At 40.7% G+C, this 19,968-nt stretch overlaps 4 protein-coding genes across 4 annotated transcripts; 3 read left to right on the top strand and 1 right to left on the bottom strand.

Annotated features, from left to right (window-relative positions):
* Positions 1-52: 52 nt before the first annotated feature.
* cyb561d2 (cytochrome b561 family, member D2) lies at positions 53-1,603 on the bottom strand. Its single transcript, XM_079186585.1, has 3 exons — positions 1,190-1,603; positions 1,064-1,101; positions 53-791 (listed from the first exon to the last, which is right to left on the bottom strand). The coding sequence occupies exons 1-3, from the start codon at positions 1,320-1,322 to the stop codon at positions 288-290; spliced, it is 675 nt and encodes a 224-aa protein (XP_079042711.1). The 5' UTR covers positions 1,323-1,603; the 3' UTR covers positions 53-287.
* A 2,263-nt stretch (positions 1,604-3,866) lies between these two features.
* On the top strand, positions 3,867-10,002 carry rassf1 (Ras association domain family member 1). The gene is made up of 7 exons (XM_079156652.1): positions 3,867-3,978; positions 5,521-6,028; positions 7,346-7,470; positions 8,646-8,750; positions 8,897-9,185; positions 9,279-9,394; positions 9,501-10,002. Exons 2-7 carry the CDS (start codon positions 5,737-5,739, stop codon positions 9,645-9,647), a joined length of 1,074 nt encoding a protein of 357 aa, XP_079012778.1. The 5' UTR covers positions 3,867-3,978; positions 5,521-5,736; the 3' UTR covers positions 9,648-10,002.
* A 437-nt stretch (positions 10,003-10,439) lies between these two features.
* On the top strand, positions 10,440-14,654 carry tusc2b (tumor suppressor 2, mitochondrial calcium regulator b). Its single transcript, XM_079157084.1, has 4 exons — positions 10,440-10,578; positions 11,369-11,614; positions 12,727-12,847; positions 12,945-14,654. Exons 2-4 carry the CDS (start codon positions 11,466-11,468, stop codon positions 13,008-13,010), a joined length of 336 nt encoding a protein of 111 aa, XP_079013210.1. The 5' UTR covers positions 10,440-10,578; positions 11,369-11,465; the 3' UTR covers positions 13,011-14,654.
* Positions 14,655-17,779: 3,125 nt separating this feature from the next.
* Positions 17,780-19,619, top strand: hyal2b (hyaluronidase 2b; the record flags this gene model as incomplete). Its single annotated transcript, XM_079183770.1, has 3 exons — positions 17,780-18,730; positions 19,047-19,136; positions 19,230-19,619. 3 exons carry the CDS (start codon positions 17,780-17,782, stop codon positions 19,617-19,619), a joined length of 1,431 nt encoding a protein of 476 aa, XP_079039896.1.
* Positions 19,620-19,968: the final 349 nt, after the last annotated feature.

Below are 19,968 nucleotides of genomic sequence, written 5' to 3'. Positions count from 1 at the left end.
TCATAAAATAAATCTCTTGTCATTTTTACCTAGAAAATAAACAAAATCCTGAAACATATGACCTCAAGTGCTCTCAATGGTTCTGTGTATGCAATCCAAAAAAGCAAGAAAAGTAATTAATCATCCACATTTGACACGTGGTGCTTAATAACCTTCAACGAGGCGTGCAGCTGCAGACACCAGTTCCTTTGTAACTTTCATGCAAACCAAACTGATTTTGTATGAGTAATGAAATCAACATGACAAAACTTGCATAAGTATTCAGTGAGTGTTTTGAGTGTCTTCAGTCAGTACTGCAGCCGTTTCTTAGCCGTGTACGCGCTGCTCACTTGGTTCATTATGACGAGGGCATTGAGAGCCGAGCAGAGTGCCGACAGGTACCAGGTGTATTCCCCGACTGATCCAGTAAACCAGGCAGAGCTGATGCCGAGGAGCAGGCTGGCACTGCCCAGCAGATACGTGACCATTCCAGTTGCTGCATGGTAGCGTTTGAGTTTGGCCAGGGACCAGCCTTTGGCCAGGGAGTGGTAGATGAGAGGCACTGCTGCCAGAGACTGCAGCCCCACCACACACACCGTGAGCAGGCCCAGCACACCGTGCCACGAGGTGAAGTGGGGTTTACCGTTCAGGTGTTTGTTATAATAGATGGCTGCCAGACCCAGGACAGCACAGGACGCACAGAGGCCCTGCAGGATCCCGTGAACACGACCTTTTGTCTTGTGTGAGAACCTTTTCAACGGGGAGCCATGGGGGGAGAAAAGGAGTATGGCTTCTGTCATGAAGAAGGAGAACTAATGGGAAAGGAACAAAATAAAATAAATGGAGCAGCTACTCACTGTTATTGTCATTGTTGATTCGTCTGTTGGTCTACAAATATAGAATATAGAATCACAATTTCCCAAAGGTTACATATTCAAATGTCATGCTTTAGAAACATGCAATTTGACTTGAAAATGCCTTAAACAATGAATCAGTTAACAAAATAACTTTCTATTAATTGTATTAATCCACTTATTATGTTAACAGCTGAAAATGATTTATAATGAAAGAGATTTGAACTTACAGCTAGTGTCATGAAGAAAGGATGCCAGGAAAACAAACCTAAAATAAAACAAACAAATCAAATTAACAAATGGTATTCCGACAAGTAACACACGACCATGTACCAGATGACACTAAGAGCACTCACTTGTACCCGGTTGAGACAGAACTGCGATGAACACAGTGAAGCCGATGCAGAGACAGTGGGACAGAAGTGCGGAAGCTGTTCTGGTACAACTGTAGATCCGACGCTCGGATCCAGTCTCCTTGTTGTAGACCATATTAAAGACAAGTGTATGTGGACTTGAGCAGTTCAACAGCAATCGACCAACTGTACCACAGGTTGTCACCTAAAATGAACTCGTATAGTTTCAGCCAGACAAAAGCGGAAGTGGTGATTAATGAAAAGTTACCGTTGCCTCCTCGTGCTTAAGTGTTGTTGATTTTCAAGATAGAAGACGGGACTTTAATAGCAGAGTCCTGCATATACAGATAACTGTCACATGGCGGTAACATAACGATTCACATAGCTTTACATCTGTGAATGAAGCCCAATGTGCTATTCGTAACTTCACTGGACAGAAAATAACAAAACATCCGGTTAGTTATTTTCAGAATAAAGCGTTATATTGTCAATCCACCGTCACTCAAAAGGCAATCCTGGCTCCACTAAACAAACTTCAACCTGAGCAGAAGTCTAAATAGCCAGAATACGTGAAAACACATGTGTAGGGTCTTTAAACTTCACACACACACCTTTCATTACTACTTAACTAGGAATACATCATTAGAGTGTTGTGCTCGGGGACAACACTGAATTCCATCTGGATAGTGATTTTACAATCCCTCACACAACCCAACGAATAGTTTTCCGATTTTTTATTGGAGGAGGATAGGAGTTGTAGCAGTGAGTTCATATCTCTGTTAATACAAATAAATACTTTTTTACGCTTTTATTCTGAAATCTGAATATCCGGATATCCCCTGTGTGTATGATGGTGAACTCCAGCCTGGCTGACGTGGATTCCTGGGGGGAAGATTTCCCATATGCATTTAGTGAAAACGCTTTTTTTTGCTGGTTGCATCATGCCCGGAGCTGCAGGCAGAGTTGACACGAAAAGTGTATTCATTACGATGGCATTGAAATGGTTAACTGGAAACATCTCAAACGTGTACTGTCAAACTACCACAAGTCAGTTTGGGTGCATGTTGTTGGTCTGAGCCGGCTGGTGTGATGTTTCGGACTAATACCACCCATTTCACATCCAACATTCAGTGGTCAGTTGTGCTCCAATTACTCTCTCACAAGCGTGTGACTCTGCAGGGCCTGCACATACTAGCATACAAAGCAAACAAACAACAACATGCTCATTCAGGACATCCCTCTCTTTGTTTTTCTCAATCTGTCTCACAAACACATTATTTATTATAGACACATGATTCACCAGATACAGTGTCATGTGTTCTCTTCATGCATAAGCAAATTAAGTCTAATTACAGAGTGGCAAAGCAGCTATGTTTTTGTCCATTGTGTGTTTCTTTGCTGGTTTCATTGTTTATTTTTATTTTTTTTAGTCAGATTTGCCATGCAGGTTCCTGTTGTGACCAATACTCAAATATAACATCAAGATGATATGTATTAGGCTATAATAAATCATTACTCCCATATTATAAACTCCAGTTGATGAGACTCAGGATCATGGTAATGCATCCATTTTTACTCTATTTTATTGACTTTTAAACAGTGGTGGATGAAGTATTTATTTACATTACACCACTACTTTTCAAAATGTTTTTGTTTTCAAAAATACTTTGACGTCTTAGATTTGCCAGAGCATATTAACTTCACTTAATGAAAAACAGTACAAGTGAATTTTATTAGAATTGTTATTAATATGACCAGTTTGAGTAAAGAACGAGAACTATCCAGATATACTCACACCTCTTTCCACTGTATTTTATATTTACTCTCTGTCGTTTTTTCTCTCGCTCTGAATCAACTAGGTGAAGAAAATCAGAAAATTAGAGCAGTTGTAAACCTCTCCAACATATTGGCTTGAGAGAGATAAGAAGGGCCCTTCGTCATCTGTCCCCATAGCCTGGAGGCCTTTTTCCCCATTGGTGGATCCAAATGACCCTTTAAACATTAAACAGTCTGTTCATTCCAAACTGACTTCCTCTCTCAGTTTCAGACTGATCAATAGTGCCATTCATTAGGAAATCAAACACATTACAGTCAGTTTACATCAGTCTTATATATATATATGTATGTATACATATATAAAAATATGCATACATAATATTTTATTTTTCACACTATGTGCATGTGTGTGTATATATATATATATATATATATATATATATATATATATAGAGAGAGAGAGAGAGAGAGAGAGAGAGAGAGAGAGAGGAAGAGCGAGAGATAAACTTGTCACAACACTTTCTGTCCATGGTTTATCCGTTGGTAATAACACAATAATACAGTTGGAAATATTCTTTATACATTCTGAAAAACCTTAAAGTCTGCAGTTACAAATATTGTTATAAAAGTGTTTTTTTATGAATGTTTTTTTAATGATCTTCAAATCATTACAACAGTATATATTAACCATTAAAAACCTCATAATCTATTGTTATAAAGTGTTACCAGAAAACTACATTTCACGTTTAGTGTACACCTTTATATTGACCACTCCATCACATACTGACAGTGTGTGAGAACAGAGCGGGTTCCCCTTGTGGTGCCTCCCCTCAGGGTGGTTTAATACACATCGCCTACTGTGCGGGATTAGAAAGTAATCCCGCACTCACAATGTGCATGCGCAAACTGAAGTGCGTGCAAAGGAAGAGGGACAGCTCGGTGTTAATATAACGACAAAAACTGCGTCCACTCTCCAAACCTCCTCTGCGATAAGTGGCGATGATGATTTAAACGAGGTAAGGTCATTTTTTCAACGGTTTGTCTTTCAGCAAATCCGAACATTTGTTCGGGTGTCACTGTCAACTGAGTTTGTCGTCTCGTTTCGGACAGGATTAAACCGGGCTGTCCCGTTACACACTGGGCTGCACCCTGCAACAAATGACAAACGCAGATTAAAGACGAATAATCAGAAACGTTATAGATCGAGCCATTAATGCTTAGTTTCACATTAAAATAGCTTATGACAAAACCAGCAGAATCTGCATGGATGATCCCGTAAAGGCGACATTGTTGCCCTGTGTGGGTAATTGCACCGTGTGGTGACCCACTTGGCAAATAGAGCCCCGGGTTGTTCATATTCAAGTCACAGTGCAGCTCCACGGAGAAACTAATGAAACTATCTGAAACTATAGTATCTGGTGCACCTGTGAACATTTCCTCTCAGTGACGCCACAGAGGAATGTAGTTCTACTGCTGTCAGTGTTTGCATAACGATCCTTGCACAAGAGGTGGAAGAGGCATTCGTGGAAGTAGCAATACATTACTGCAAAAATACTCAATTTAAAGCTATAGTCCAGAGTTCAAAGTCTTCCTTAGGTAAATGTACACAAGTATCAGCAAGATACGTAACATTTCACAAATGGAAGTACTCATTGTGCAGCAGAGTGACCCCTGTCAGTGTTATAGTAGCATGTGTTTTATTAATTATATTGATTTGTCATCACTGATTCATTAACAGCATTATTAATGTTGTAGTGGGTGAGGGTAATGCCATACGCTGTAGAAATATTTATCTCGGTAACACGGCGAAGAACATGTATGAAGTAGCATACAATGTAAATACTCAAGTGAAGTGCAAGTACTGTACCTTCAATGTGTACAGTACATGAGTACACATTCCTCCACTGTGTGTCACACACTCAGCATCTAGCTTTAATGCATGCATACATAATATTATGTGTGTTTAAAATGTTAAAACCATGGCTGTTGACTTTTTACTTCCATTGTGTTGCCATTTATTTCTGAAATAATATCAGTTTTCTACTTTCTGAGTTTAACGAATAAAATGGTTTTGGCCCACAATTATAGTTTCACTTTAGTGTCGCACAGAAAAAAATGTATGAGTTGTGCCAGGATTGCACAGGATTATAGCCGTCATCTTGTCCCATATTTTTTATAATCATACAAATCCTGGCATCAGATAACAACAGTTAATCTCTTGTTTTTCCATTTGTCAAGCCCATACCACAAAACTTGACATTGATTCAAGTGTAGAAGCAAAGTGGGGGTTTCTGGCACAACTTGTGGGAAAAAGAGGTCAAATGTCCAGCGACACTTGTATTATATAGAACAACTTTATTGTTTAGATCAACGTGTTCCAGCTTGTGGCCGTCATCAGTGCTATCCTGACGACATGATGATTTGGATGAAGGCCAAATGTGTTGGTATAACAATAAGAAAGTTCAACTGATTAAACATGTCAGATTATTTCATGATAAACTGACTCATACATGTATTCATTGTATTCTACTTCTGTATGATTTTAAACTGTCTTGCAGCCCAGAAGGACTTAGCAGCCACCCATTCCTCTTCACAACGCACCACTCTGGACCGACCTGTGCATTTAATCAGAGCACGACATTCACCACATCCTCATTAAGGATGCAGAGGTGCACATAATAATGCTGTCTCCTCTCATTGCTGGGTGTCCACCCATACTGGCTCATGGACAGCAAGTGTTCGCTTGACATGTCAGAGTCTCTATCAGGGACACGATGTCTAAATGTGAGCTGATTGAGCTGAAGGACCTAAGTGTAAATGATCCCATTGAGCTGGCCGCTCCTGCTGCCCGCACTGCCCCGCCGCCTGTAAACCCAGCTCAGCCGAGCCCCTTCCATGTCGTCCGTCTGCTCGGAGACAGCGTCAGAATCGAGGCACCCCGGTGTCAGACAGGAGATGCTGGAGTGGGTCATGACTTCCAGCCCTACAGTCACACCCATCTCACCTGGTGTGACCTGTGTGGAGAATTCATCTGGGGTGTTTACAAGCAAAGTTTACGCTGCGCCAGTGAGTACCTTCTGCATGTGGATTTGATTGGTAATATTCTATGTTTTTCCTCTGTGCCATAGACCTCTGTTCCAAAACTATTAAAAGCATATCAATCAGCGTACATGTTGTACTGAGCGACATGTTCCTTTAATCCTATCAACATGTGCACTGTAGTTTATTTTGAGTCATTCACCATAGACCGAAAAAATACTCATTAAAGCACCAAATGTGTTTGAATCCACGGCTGAAAATAGTCCCCAACAAACTCACCATTTACTCTTGTTTGTAACGTTTGCTGAAAACTACAGTATCCATGTAAATTAATAAGACATATTTTAAATTGAAAGTATACATTAGAGAACACTATTAAAGTCTCTAGTAGGAACAAATGGGCTTGGCTCTGAGAGCCAGAGACAGGTTAGAAAAAAGTATTGTGGCATATATGATTTTAGCAAGAAGATAAGTGTAGAATAACGGCAGCCTTGTCCTTTATGTTTGGTGTGTACACGATGAGCATATTTATTCTGCAACCATTGACCTACAAAGCAAAGAGACTCAACCAGCCACTAAATACTGTATGTACTGTATGAGACACAATGACGTGCAGTGTATTAGGCTGCCTGAAGCATCATGTTCCTGAATATGAGCTTGATAATAGACATTGTGAACTACTGTAGTTGCTTACTCAAGGTTGGTAAAGAACACTGGGATAAGTCTTATCAGAAATGACTTAAAATGCCCCCAAATGAAAGCCCAGCTCTGTAACCCCATAATAACTGAGACGTGTCCATCCAAAGCTCACAGAGCTGTGACACAGTCTTCACTTTCCAGTATCTGGAGAATGCAGGATGCTCATGTTGCTTCTCCATTCATGAGAAACTTTATCTCAGAGTTTTTCCTAATCTGTAGGAAGCTCTGGCAAGCTTCATGTTGTACAGATAGTTCCTGGGAATGTATTCGTTTGTCTATATAATTTGACTTCATGCATTTCTGTCCCAGTTCATTACAAAAACTTAGAAACAGTTGTGAGCGATAACGGCCTATAATTAACATCCCACTAAACATCAAACATGAGCAATTTTTATTTTGTACAAATAATTTTGGCATGTTACTTAGACAATGCATCTAGGTTAGTGTGCTTAATGCTGTTCAGCACAGGGACTGATTACCGAAGAAAATCCACAACAAGTATTGACATCTAGCCAAAGCATATACTGAGAATCAAAAAGCATCTCTCTCTCTCTCTCTCTCTCTCTCTCTCTCTCTCTCTCTCTCTCTCTCTCTCTCTCTCTCTCTCTCTCTCTCTCTCTCTCTCTCTCTCTCTCTCTCTCTCAGACTGCAGTTACACTTGTCACTACCGCTGCCGACCATTCATCCAGCTGGACTGCAGCACAGATGAAAGTTTGTTAACAGACGAGGAAGATTTCTCTGTTGACTCCCTTGAGACGGACACAAATGTGGTGAGGAATAAAGCTATAAACACATACTTTATTTATAGTACATTTGTATAGAAAGCAGTCTTCACTGGATTGTTTTAGGTGGGTATAGGTCAAAACAGATGGAGGCTACCAGATTGTCCACTGCCGAGTATCAGTGTGCCATATGTCCTCGAGGATGCTGTTTTTATTACCTCCTCATTGTCAATGCAAGTAATTTAGGAGAAGCTGGGGGGGGGGGACGGGGGGACGTAACAACTTCACAATAAAGCAGCTGTCTTTATTTTTCGGAGCCACACAAAATAATCTAGGTCCAGCACAGGTTATCAGATAATTAAAGGTTTGGTTGACAGTTGTTCCGCTCACTCAGACAATATTAATAAGAAATCAAATGGGACATTTAGCAACTTTTGATTTATCATGATTTTGGAAGCCCTAAATCCTTGACTAACCATACTATGTTAAAACACAGCATGAAGGAGTGGTAGAATAGTGAATTGGAGTTAGTGATATGGTGAATCATATATGATAGGAAACGACAGTTTGATGTTGATATGTATGCACACATCAACAATAACTTTGGGTGAAGGTGTTGCTCTCAGGAGGATTTGAGCAGATGGGCTGGCCCTTCAGACATCTTTGTGAGGTTTTATTGTGAGGGAGGAGCAAATGGAAATGCTGAGGTCAAAAGAGCTGTGAGCGGAATCTGATCTGACAGAAGAGAGAGAGAGAGAGAGAGAGAGAGAGAGAGAGAGAGAGAGAGAGAGAGGGGAAAGCAAAGAAAATTCGGACTTACAACTCCAGAAATTAAGATTTAAGACAAAAATCTAGTGAAACTCACCTGAACCACGGAGATGACTCGGGGAAGCACAGCAAGTGACACATTTTGCAGTCAGGAGGACAGTAGCTCAGACATGGAGGTGTATTTTACTGCACATACGTCTTTCTTTCACAAGATGGGAAGATCAGCGGTGAGGCTATGGCATGATTCATCAGTCCTATTAGCACAGAGCTTAACTATAGAATCATGTCTTTATTTTGTAACCGCAGACAAAAAGCTTGAATTGGTTTGACTTTTATTCACGTGCATCTGTTCTCTGTCACTTTCTCTTCATCCTCATTGCTCACTTGTGAGGACAAGCCTTCTGCTGACTTCATGTGGCCTATTTGCTGCACAGTAACCGCTCTTTTCTTTTTAGGATGAACAGATCGATTGGGGTAAACAGAAGTTGTCTGTCTGTGAGATTCAACATAAGGTTAAGGAGTATAATGCACAGATCAACAGCAATCTCTACATGGTGGTTGTGAGTGAATAATAACTTTTCTTTCTCAGAATATTCATTCATGCACAAATGTGTACTTCAGCTGTATTTTGATTGATTAATATTGAATAGCTTGCAGTACTTTTCACTTCCATTCTTTCAATACAGTATATCTTTCTTACTTGCAGAATAAAGATGGGTCCTACACTGGTTTCATCAAGGTCCACTTTCAGTTAGTCCGTCCCATCTCCCTGCCTCCCTCTCAGAGCCTGTGCTCCACACAGGAGGAAGATGAGCAGGGCAGACATATGAAGCGGCGGACATCCTTCTACCTCCCCAAAGACACTGCCAAGCACCTGCATATAAGTTCCCAAACACGTGTGCGAGAAGTCATCGAGGCATTGCTCAATAAGTTCACCGTGGTGGACAACCCGGCCAAGTTCGCCCTGTTTGAACGCGCTGAGAGACAAAGTCAAGGTAAAATCCGCAATAATGTGCAGTTATTGTAAAACGAAACATAAACAAGTAGTAAGTAATGTATGTGTAAGGGCTACATTTTATTTCCTTTAGTGTACATGCGTAAACTGCCTGATGATGAGTTCCCCCTCTACCTGCGCTTGTGTGCTGGCCCCAGTGAAAAGGTCTTGAGTCTGGTTTTGAAAGAGAATGAAACAGGGGAAGTAAATGTAAGTATCCAATTGGATCTGAGAATGTATTCATATGATAAACAAGGTAATATATGCAGAAATAGTCAGTCAACCGATTCCAATGTGAAATTGCTCTCCTCCACAGTGGGATGCATTCAGCTTTCCTGAGTTGTGCAACTTTCTGCGAATCCTGAAGCGCGAGGAAGAAGAGCATGTCCGGCAGATCGTGAAGCGCTACAGTCTTGCTCGAGACACCATGAAGCAGGCCATGGCACGGATCACTCCTGGTTGACGTTGATTCAATTGAGCTTCATATGAAGAAGAACGTTCGGTTGTTGATTACCAATATAAAAGGGAAGAAAAGAGCTCAGACAATGGCATTGTTTTGAATAAATGTTGTTTATGAAGCAGGGATACTGCTGTTACATTTACTGTGAACTACTTAAAGGCTTAGGCCCTGCTAACTTTTGAACTGAATGGAGAAAACAGTAGATTGGACTTAATTGGATGCAGTTCTTTCTTGAAAAACCATGCTGCTTTTCTGGATTATTTATAGTGGTACTAAAAACACAAGTTCAGTCTTTTCTGTGGTCATTTATAATGTGATATTTAGTTTCTATTATATTCTGTGAAGATGTTTTTAAATTTCTGGCACTTTAATGAACATGTGAGATGGATTTGAGCAAGTTCAAATATGAAACAATGTGTTTACATTATAACAATCTAATAAACTTATGATAATAAATCATGGTGTATTTTGATGTCATTGTTTAAATTATACAGGCGTACTAACTCTGATAGACTGTTAGTACATATCATTCAAAACCAAGGAAACGTATATGCTGTTGAAACGGCCTACACTCTTTTGGGGAGGCTTTCCTTAAGATTTTGGAACCTGGGCTCGAGGCAGAGATTTGCTCTTGTTCTATTTCAATGTCTAGTTAATTGGGGCAGGCAGTGAGTTGTCAGTACATTTGTACTCCTGTTCAGCACATCCTAGCGTCTGTCTTTCCTTGGCAGTTGTCTAATCTGTCCCCCTCCGGTCCATGTGGTGGCGGTAGCTCACCATCATCTCTTTACTAGCCGGCAGAGAAGGTGTAACGTCTGTTAGCATAAACAGCTAGCCTAGCGGTGTGTCTTATCTTGTAGAGATTTAGCAACCCACCGAGACAAATTCATCAAAGAATATTTCAGACCTGCGAACACATCAAACCACCCTTTAGGTATGTTTTCAACTGAGCTAAGCGGAAGCGACAGACGCCAGTCATTAAACCAGCTAACGGTAGCATTGTGCAGCGTCAGTAACGTTAAACGTTATTTTCTAAACCAGATAAGAACATGTTGACCTGGCTAATGCTAATAACGGAGTAACTGACTGTCTTTAGCTAACGGTGATGTTAGTATCCAGGATATAAAGTGACATAACAGCCATTGTAACTAACGCACGCAGGACCAACGTCTAATGGTCTTGTCGGTCAAAGCTAGCTAGCAGCGTTAGCCGTCCTGTCCCAGATAACCTATGCTAATGGTGGCGAGCCCTCTTTACTACAAAGCCGACTAACGTCATTCAGTGTTTTCTCGTTTTCACATACAAATGTAACCTGATAGTAATAGGACGTAGAAGAGTGGTCCGGTTTGCGTTGGCAGGCTGTGTGTTGCACTACAATACTGTGATTTAACATATGTTGCACTGTAATGTGACGTTAACTGGCCTGCTAGTTATATTCATATATATATATATATATATTACTCGAAATTATAGCCTAACATCATTTTGGGAGTTGACTTACATGTTGGCTATAAGCAATATATACTTGCTGTCCATAGAATAATGACATCTAACGTAATCATATACAAGATAGAGCAGAGTTATTATCCCTGTCAGTAGTATCGCTTTCGTTGACCACAGGGAACTGTGTTGTCAGCATCAGCTGATAAATAGGGTTTTAATTGTGTTTTGTTCTTGTCTAAAATGACTCAACTCCCCCCCCTTTCATGTGTCACTTTTCATAGGTTTGATATTCTAAAGGACACATTTCATCTGGTACAGTAACACTGTAACACCACTGGCAGTCGAGTGACCCAAGAAAATAATGTGCAGCAGCTGAAGATGGGGGGTAGCGGCTCCAAATCCAAAGGATTTTGGCCTTTTTCTGGCTCAGGTAGTACGGACGATCCAACCAAAGATGGAAACGAGCAGTACATGGCGAAGGTTCGGAGTTTCCCAAGTGCAACCCCTTTTGTGTTAACTAGAAAAAGGTAAATATCCCCTCAGCAGGATGTAGCCTTCATCATACCTTATTCAGGTATTATCGTAGACTGATATAGACTAATCTTATTGTCTTACAACAACACAAATACCCATATTTATATTCCTCTTAGTATTTAGATTATAGTTTGACGTCCCGGTCCCCTTTGTGTCCAGAATATTCCACAGAAAATAGCTCCATATTGATGTGATGGTATCGCTCATGTCCTGCCATTGTGGCAATGCAGACATGCTTTAAATATCTGATAAAGTATCTTAAATATCTGAGGATTACTATTGGGCTGTAATGTGGGGGTGAAAAAGGTCATCGGAGTGAGCCAATGTGACTACTGCTCTTGGGCAAGGCTTGAGAATATTTGATGACGTGGTGTATTATGTGCTCATTTAAAAAAAAGACGATTTAGGGACATACCTGTGTTTTTGCACATAACACATCCCCACATATTCAGCCTGTGTGGTTGACACTGGGCAAAATGGAGCCATACATGTACGTTGTTTGCAAAACAATTCAGACCAATCCTCTGGTGTGTTATACCATAAACCAGGACTCACCGATCAGGTGATACTTATTCCTTCAGCCAGTGTCCACATAAATGTGTCTACTCAATCTTCATTCCACTTGTTTTTTATCTTACAGGAGTGGACACGGGCATAGTGTTCTGCTGCCTTAATATATTATGTTGTGGTTTTATATGCACCACTGCTGTGCTGAGCTGTTTGCTTACCATACTCTTCTGGCTTTTCAAAACCAGGCATTTTACCCACAGGAAGAGAGCTGACTGAATGTTTTGAGTTCTTACACTATTTTAGGTAAACTACATTGTGTAATGTCCAAAATCCCCCAAAGAGGTTCACTGACACGTTTGTGGTCTAGACACCCTGGTTGTGTATTTTTAGTGGCTACTTCATCGAGTAACTCTTTTTGTGTGGAACCAAATACAGTGTATGTGAAAATAATGTTTGATTTTCACGTCATCATACTGTACGTTGTGTGATATTTGTAGTATATCTTGTAATATTGTCAACAACCTCTCCTGAAGCTTTGGATACGCACAGACACATTATACATGTTCGGATCATTGATTTAGTCTCTCTGCTGCAGCTCTATGTACTTTGATGAAGACGGCGACTTGGCCCACGAGTTCTATGAAGAGACAATTGTGACAAAAAATGGACGTAAAAAAGCCAAGCTGAAGAGGATCCAAAAAAACCTAACACCTCAGGTGAGGAAATCATAATCCCTGAACGATTTGCTCTACTCGCCAACAGCAGCTCTCTGTACTATCAGTCCAAATAATTCTCTCTTTTGTGTCCTTGCAGGGAATTATAAAGCTGGAGATCCCTTGCATCCATGTAGATTTCCCAGTCGTCCTCTGTGAAGCCTGATGATGTCTGAGCGGTGTCTTAGAGTAGCCACTGTGTCAACTCCGTCCTGTGGTTTCCCCTACAGCTGGAAGCCTGAAGCACCTTTTAAAATAACATGATCTCTTGATATATTCGATGCCCTCGTGTGGACAGGCCGATGCAACGTGTGCTGAGCCTCTGCATGTGATCTGTTTTGGCTTGCGTGCAGTTAGTCACAGAATAGGTCACCAATGGAGATCTAGTAGGGGTGCCGAGATGGCAAAACCTACTCCGTTTACAGGTCATGGTTTGTGTGCATGTAAGTGTGAACCTGTGTGCAGACACGGGATGAAATGTGACAGAGTCCTGAATTTATTGCTGCAGATTGTTTTCTGCTAGGATTCATTGAACTCTAGGAGTTTGAGGAGAAGGTAACCAATTCTTCCCTCTGTCACGATCATATCTAGAGCGGGAAAGTTTTTATGTGCACACTTTCGTTTTCTGACACCGTCATGACTTGCTTTATTATGCATGAAAAAGGATCTGCTTATCGGTAATAGCCTAGGGAGTTGACAATCAGTGGCCCTCGTAATGTTGGATGGACTGGCTTCAATGACATCGGGTGATGGTCTAATGATGGTCACATGTACACAGCAGCAGTGAGTCTAGTGAGAGATCCTGTTTCGTTTGCTGGCATACTATCTTTCACTTTTAATTTATTATAACTGTTTTTTAATTACAATATCAAATGCTAAACCGTGTCATGGTCCTTTTTTTTTTATACCAATACAGATGAACAGCAAGTTAAAGTGCATTTACTTTTTCACAAGCTGTCGAGATCAAAGGGGAAAGAACATTCACGGACATATTTTATATTCATTACCTAAACAAGCTCCTGGGGGGGTCACAGTCATTAGTGAAACGTGTGGTAGGTATTTTAGTGGCTAATAGTGGCTAAAAATGAATTAACTCAAGATCCACTTATGAGTTTTCCAATGGTTACTTTCTCCCCCACCCTATGTGGCCTGTAATGACAGACCTAAGACCTTAGGTGTGGGAAGTTACACCTGCATGGTGGGAAATATTTACAGAATCTAAATGATAGGCTTTAAATGGACTTAGATCCTGATACACTGCAAATGACGTCGAGTGAAACTGAAATTTTAAGAAGATGAAGGAAGTTACAGGAGGAAATCTCTTTTTATTAGCGTCAAATATGTCTCGCTAGGCTGAGTCTTTATGTAACAATTATTTGGCAGAGCTCTTTGTGAAATTATCAACAGACGGGAATCTGCTTATTTTTTAGGAAATGCTACTAAACTGAACTGACAGGACCTGTCTACCCATGTAGTGGAAATAATGCCCCTGACCTCCACCTGTGTGGAAATTAGCCAACTGCATAGGAAATGTGTACGTGTGTCTGCTAATGAGGGCTGGGTTAAAGAGTGAGGGGAATGCAGTCTCCATGGGAAAGAGTTTCCTACAAAGCTGTCTGTGATATTGTTCTCCTCAGAGGATAAAGAGGGCTTTGCCAAAATCCACTCCACTTTATTGCTTCCATGAAATGATTTTACTCGACACAAGCCTTTGTGCTGTTTTTACCTCTCTTTTTCAGCTGAGTCTGGGGGAGACATGGCTGTACAATTACTTTTTGTTTGTTTACTTTAACAAAGCTGTAATAATATGCAAGGCCATGAGGGGAATTGCAGTATTGAGGTTAAAAGAAAGGATTTGACTCAGCAAACCACCCGTCCTCTGGCTTTGCTTACGAAAGTCTGAGTGCATTTTTGACAAGGAATGAAAGTAAGCTATTAATAAATCATTACTTTTATTATTTATCTCCATATTATCTTTTATTTTGTCATTAAAAAAACAATGATTTATTATACTTTAATACAAAAGCTGTATGTTTCAGACATGCCATATCTGAACCTTTTTTATTATCATTTTGGAAACATCTGGAAAATCCAGAATAACTTGGCTGATTTAGCTGTGAACTCTGGAGAAACTGTCTAAAGTCATGAGGTCTGAACGTGCATTTTGAAAAGGTAATAAAGGGACAATGAGGTCAATTGTGTGACAATACACGAGGGTTCAATATAACCTTAATGTGTTCTCTTTGCTGAAGGTACAAACAGATCTTACAAAAGATATTGCTGAAGTAATTACCTCTCAGAGGTAAAATGACCCCACTAAGTTCAACAAAAGGTTGTTGTTTTTTTTAAGCAGGAGTCTTAGAATTGGCATCTACAACAAGTCCTTATATGGTGAAGTCCCCTTTGGCTCTTGCTGACCTTCCCATCTTACTGTACATGCCTGTGGTAATAACTTTTATAGATCATTTGATGGATGTTATGTAAGCACTTACTTTACACACGTCACATAACAGACAAACAACCAAGGGGTTGAACAAACAACTCAACATACAGTACTGTTTATTGGAAATCACCTTTTAGCTGTTTTCAGCTACTAAACTTGTGTTTGCGGTCTACAGTGAGAACCTGTCTGACACACACTAATCTTATCAAAACAGCAGTGTCTGTAACTGTCACAGTAGCATTGTTGATGCTCACAGCTCACTCACAAGCATGTAGCTGAAAATCTTCACAATAGATTCTAAATCTACTTACTATGCTCTCCACTGTTTGGTGCTTTTGAAGGCTTAATTTAAACTGACTAAAATTAATTTTGTGTGCCCTGTCAATGACATCCGAATAATGTAATCAAAGAAGTACAGAGCTAAATCTGCCTCAACTATAGATAAGCTGCCCTTCAACACTCCCAAATTGGAAAAAAAAGCTAATCTTTGAAACTCCCAAAGAGAGGTGGAGTCTGCGGGATATTTAATAAATACCACTGGGCGGTGCGTTTCAACACAGAATGAACATCTGCATTTGTCTGCTCTGTTTGAGACTCACAGACATGATAATGGGCCATTAGAGGGGAAAAGATTTCTGGTAAGAGACATTTTAGAAATCATGAAATGATAGATTTAAAACGTATTGATGACTATTGTGCTGTGTGTGTATGTATGTATATATATTATATATGTTCATGTTCCAGTTCAAATGTATATAAGTATGCATAAGTATAAGTGACTTTCCTCAGAACAGATGCAAGATATAATTTTAATTCAGTTCCAAAGCACTGCCAACTACTATTACCAACTTTTAATTTAATACTTTACTTAATACTAAAATGATGCCTATTGTTCTTAGGAAGATGCATGTACTAGGTCTAAAGCGTCTTTCACGTAGCCAAACTGTTCAATTCAGTCAATGACGCTATTATGTTCACAGAAAATTCAAATCAAATCTGTTTTAAAGTATGTGTTCCACCTGATTTAACTGATTGCCATTATATAAAAAGAAACAAAAGAACTAAGTGTCTTGGGCCTCATTCATTCAGTCAGGTTTGATTTTAACTGTTAACACTGTGGCAACTGAAATCTAGCTAAAATACAACAGCCATCAAACAATATAACGTGGAATCTGTTTCATATTTGGGCTCATCATAGAAAGTTGCCTCTGCAGTCAATTCTTAGCATTACTTGAAGAATAGACTACTTTGACATATTAAAGGGGGGGTGGGCGGCTTTGGAATGTAATGTTACGCTCAAATTAATGCCGTACAGGCTTAAAATCAGGCTGAAGTGGTAAGATAACATTCTTTTAAATTAAACATTCATGATATGTTGATAGAAATGGCAAACCAAGACGAATGATGCCTTTCATAAATTAAATCCCCCCCCCTACTCAGGAACTCAATGCGCTGAACTGTGATTGCTCAACGTCATCGTCGCTCCTTCGTTTCTATTAGCCTTAGCTGGACGCTTTGTAACTCATCAACATGGGTTGAAAGTACTCTGACTTTAGTCTTTCACATGGCAGGTCGGTGGAAAAGTAATGTATCTGACGGTTACATGACGCCGAGATCTAAAAGTGGCCGATGTTATGTCACTGTGGTTCAGCCGTATATATACCGATCCCTGGAGTGCCACTACTTTTCTAACGGCATGTACCATTTCCTAAAGGTAGGTTCCGCTTGAAAGTTTATATGAATGGTATATGCTGTTGAATCTGAGTGGTATGCAGTTCATTTTAGTGGTAAATGCCGTTGATGTATATATATATGGATATATACAGTATATATATATATATATATATATATATATATATATATATATATAGCCTAACATTGGCCATAATATCAGTTTCAGGGTACATCAGCACGAAATCTCTTTATTGTCATTTCAGAAGCCTTGCATGTATCATAACAAGACAATGGACGAGATAAAATAGATACATTCATTTATTTAGCACAATGTGTTGCGCTACTTTGTCAATAAAGTCAGAAAAAAAATACATTTACGGCATCACGGGTCGTGAATCAAACCGACTTGCATGCAATTTGTACAAGCATCAATAGGCGGCACTGGTGTGTCTGTCCGACAATGGACTTCCACTCTCAAGCTGCACCTGCCTTCAGGTAACGGTATATATACCGCTGACAGAATAGAGAGGTGACGTTAATGTTGAACCTGTAACTCTATTTTAACAATATGTATGCCCCTATGTTCGATATGCTCACTAAAAGTCAGCCTGCCTATGAAATCATGTTGCTCTTACTATACCTTAAAACTATCTAAGACAATAACATTACATGGGAGTCTTTTCATAGATGTAATAACGATGACACATCTATAGATATTTGGAATGGTTTTGGTTTTATTCCTTGTTTTGGCTGAGTTAAACAAAAGCGCTTGTTTTTTGTTCTCTAGAGAAAGAGGTGAGAAGGTGAGCGCAGTGGCCATGGGGGCTGTATTTCCCTCTCTCTTCACCACAGCTGGCCAGCTGCCGTGGTTGCTTCTGACTCTATTAACATCGTGGACGGTCTTGTGTTCAGCGGACATAAAGCAGACAAGATGGCCATTGTATTCCCAGAAGCCGGTTCTTCTTGCCTGGAATGCCCCAACACAGGAGTGTGCCCCGCGACATCGCGTGACTTTATCGTTGGACCAGTTTGACATTGTGGCATCCCCCAATGAGGGCTTTGTCAGGCAGAACCTCACAATATTTTATAAAGAACGCCTTGGGTTGTATCCCTATTATGAGCGTGGAGGCACTGCAGTGAATGGAGGCCTTCCACAGCTTGCCAGCCTCACTCAGCACTATGAAAAGATGCCTGAAGGTTTGCAAAAATATATACGTGAGCCGGAGGCAAAAGGTTTGGCTGTAATTGATTGGGAGGAGTGGCGTCCATTGTGGATCCGAAATTGGGATATTAAAGATATCTATCGAAATAAATCCCGTGAAATGGTGGCCAAAAAGAATCCCAAGTGGACCCCAGAACAAGTGGGAAAAGTTGCACAGCAAGAATTTGAGCTATCGGCTCGCAAGTTTATGCTGGAGACTCTGAAACTTGCCAAGAATTTGAGGCCCAATCAACTGTGGGGCTTCTACCTGTTTCCAGACTGTTACAACCATGACTACAGGAGCGGCCTGAAGAACTACACTGGCCGCTGTCCTGTTGTGGAGATGGCGCGCAATGATCAACTTAACTGGTTGTGGATGGAATGCACAGCCTTCTTCCCATCTATATACGTGGGTTCTGTACTGGCCTCTACAAATAGTGGACGCCTGTTTGTCCGAAACAGGGTAAAAGAGGCGATGCGCCTGGCATCTGTTGGGGATGGATTAGCACGGCCTGTGTTTGTTTATGCCCGTCCTACTTACATCAATCAGATGACCCTCCTAACTCAGGTTAGTTGGCTCGAGCAACAATTCATCAAATAGAGGAGGCTTAACATTCATTACGTTATCTAGAAGTTCAGTTATTGTATTTTACCATCGGATGGTGGGATGCAGTCGCCAGGAGACCTCACATTGCTGATGAATTGTGTAGTGTGTATATTTCTGGGTAACAGCAACATAATGTATTGTTACAGCTTAGGCCTAGCTTGACACTATAATGACGTCACTGCCATGAGAAGGTTAGATAAAATACAGGTTAACATTATACTCCCCCCCCCTTCATTGTATGGTGTACCACTGAACTGTTTGTGTAAATGTTTTGTAGACAGATCTGGTCTCCACCATTGGTGAGAGTGTTGCACTTGGAGCCGCAGGTGTAATCTTCTGGGGGGACACCTCCTATGCAAGCAGCAATGTAAGTGTCACACCCTCTCTGCTCATTTGATGCTGAATAGCCTAGTGTCCATTGGTTTGGGGTTTAACATCCTTTTTCTTTTTGTTCCTGCAGACCAGCTGCTCCATCCTGAATAAGTATCTTCAGGGACAGCTGGGCCGGTACCTCCTCAATGTGTCCACAGCAGCAGAACAGTGCAGCCAGGTGGTATGTAAATCCCACGGCCGCTGCCTGCGCAAAGTACCAGACAATGAGGTGTACCTGCATCTCAGTCCCTTAACGCACAGCATCACCAGTCACGGTGGCCAGCTGAAGGTTACAGGCGTGCCTAGCCAAGCCGAGCTGGCGCTTTTACGCACACACTTCCAGTGCCAGTGCTACAGTGGGTACAGGGGTGAGGCCTGTGCTCAGAAAGAAAAAGGGCAGAATAGAGCCTCCTCTGTCTTAGGGACCTGGTCTCTTTGCCTTTTACTCCCACTAGGACTCTTCACACTGCTACACTGAGGAAACTGAGAAGCCCAACATATTCACTGCTTCTGCCAGCCCCCGAAAAGGACAAATCAGATTTTTCAACACATAGGTGATAATTTACAGTGCACTAGTGATGATGCTAAATGCTCATGCATTGTCATCAGAGATTCATTTATATCACATTATGTCAGATCTCCATGCTTCATGCTGACCTGGGCCTCCAGATGAGGAGATCATCATTCCACATTGAATGGGACTATAGTGTAATTGTAGGCCTTTTCCCACAGAGGATCAAATGCATCATGAAAACCTTCAAGTTTTTTTATTTTTAATTTTTTTACAATGGACACAGGAATACAATGTGAGACTTAAACCTTTGATG

This window comes from Pholis gunnellus, assembly GCF_910591455.1.
Source record: "Pholis gunnellus genome assembly, chromosome: 3".
NCBI classification, from domain to species: domain Eukaryota; kingdom Metazoa; phylum Chordata; class Actinopteri; order Perciformes; family Pholidae; genus Pholis; species Pholis gunnellus.
The sequence above is the reverse complement of the archived record's forward strand: the minus strand, read 5'-3'. Positions and strand labels throughout refer to the sequence as shown.

Bases quoted from the DNA above. Each gene is read 5' to 3' on its own strand.
- rassf1 (XM_079156652.1), top strand. From the start codon at position 5,737: ATGTCTAAATGTGAGCTGATTGAGCTGAAGGACCTAAGTGTAAATGAT. The intron at 6,029-7,345 runs GTGAGTACCTTC...TCTCTCTCTCAG, and splicing joins GCAAAGTTTACGCTGCGCCA to ACTGCAGTTACACTTGTCAC. The intron at 8,751-8,896 runs GTGAGTGAATAA...TCTTACTTGCAG, and splicing joins GCAATCTCTACATGGTGGTT to AATAAAGATGGGTCCTACAC.
- cyb561d2 (XM_079186585.1), bottom strand. From the start codon at position 1,322: ATGGTCTACAACAAGGAGACTGGATCCGAGCGTCGGATCTACAGTTGT. The intron at 1,102-1,189 runs GTGAGTGCTCTT...GTTTTATTTTAG, and splicing joins TCTGTCTCAACCGGGTACAA to GTTTGTTTTCCTGGCATCCT. The intron at 792-1,063 runs GTAAGTTCAAAT...CTTTCCCATTAG, and splicing joins CTTTCTTCATGACACTAGCT to TTCTCCTTCTTCATGACAGA.
- tusc2b (XM_079157084.1), top strand. From the start codon at position 11,466: ATGGGGGGTAGCGGCTCCAAATCCAAAGGATTTTGGCCTTTTTCTGGC. The intron at 11,615-12,726 runs GTAAATATCCCC...TCTCTGCTGCAG, and splicing joins TTTGTGTTAACTAGAAAAAG to CTCTATGTACTTTGATGAAG. The intron at 12,848-12,944 runs GTGAGGAAATCA...GTGTCCTTGCAG, and splicing joins AAAAAAACCTAACACCTCAG to GGAATTATAAAGCTGGAGAT.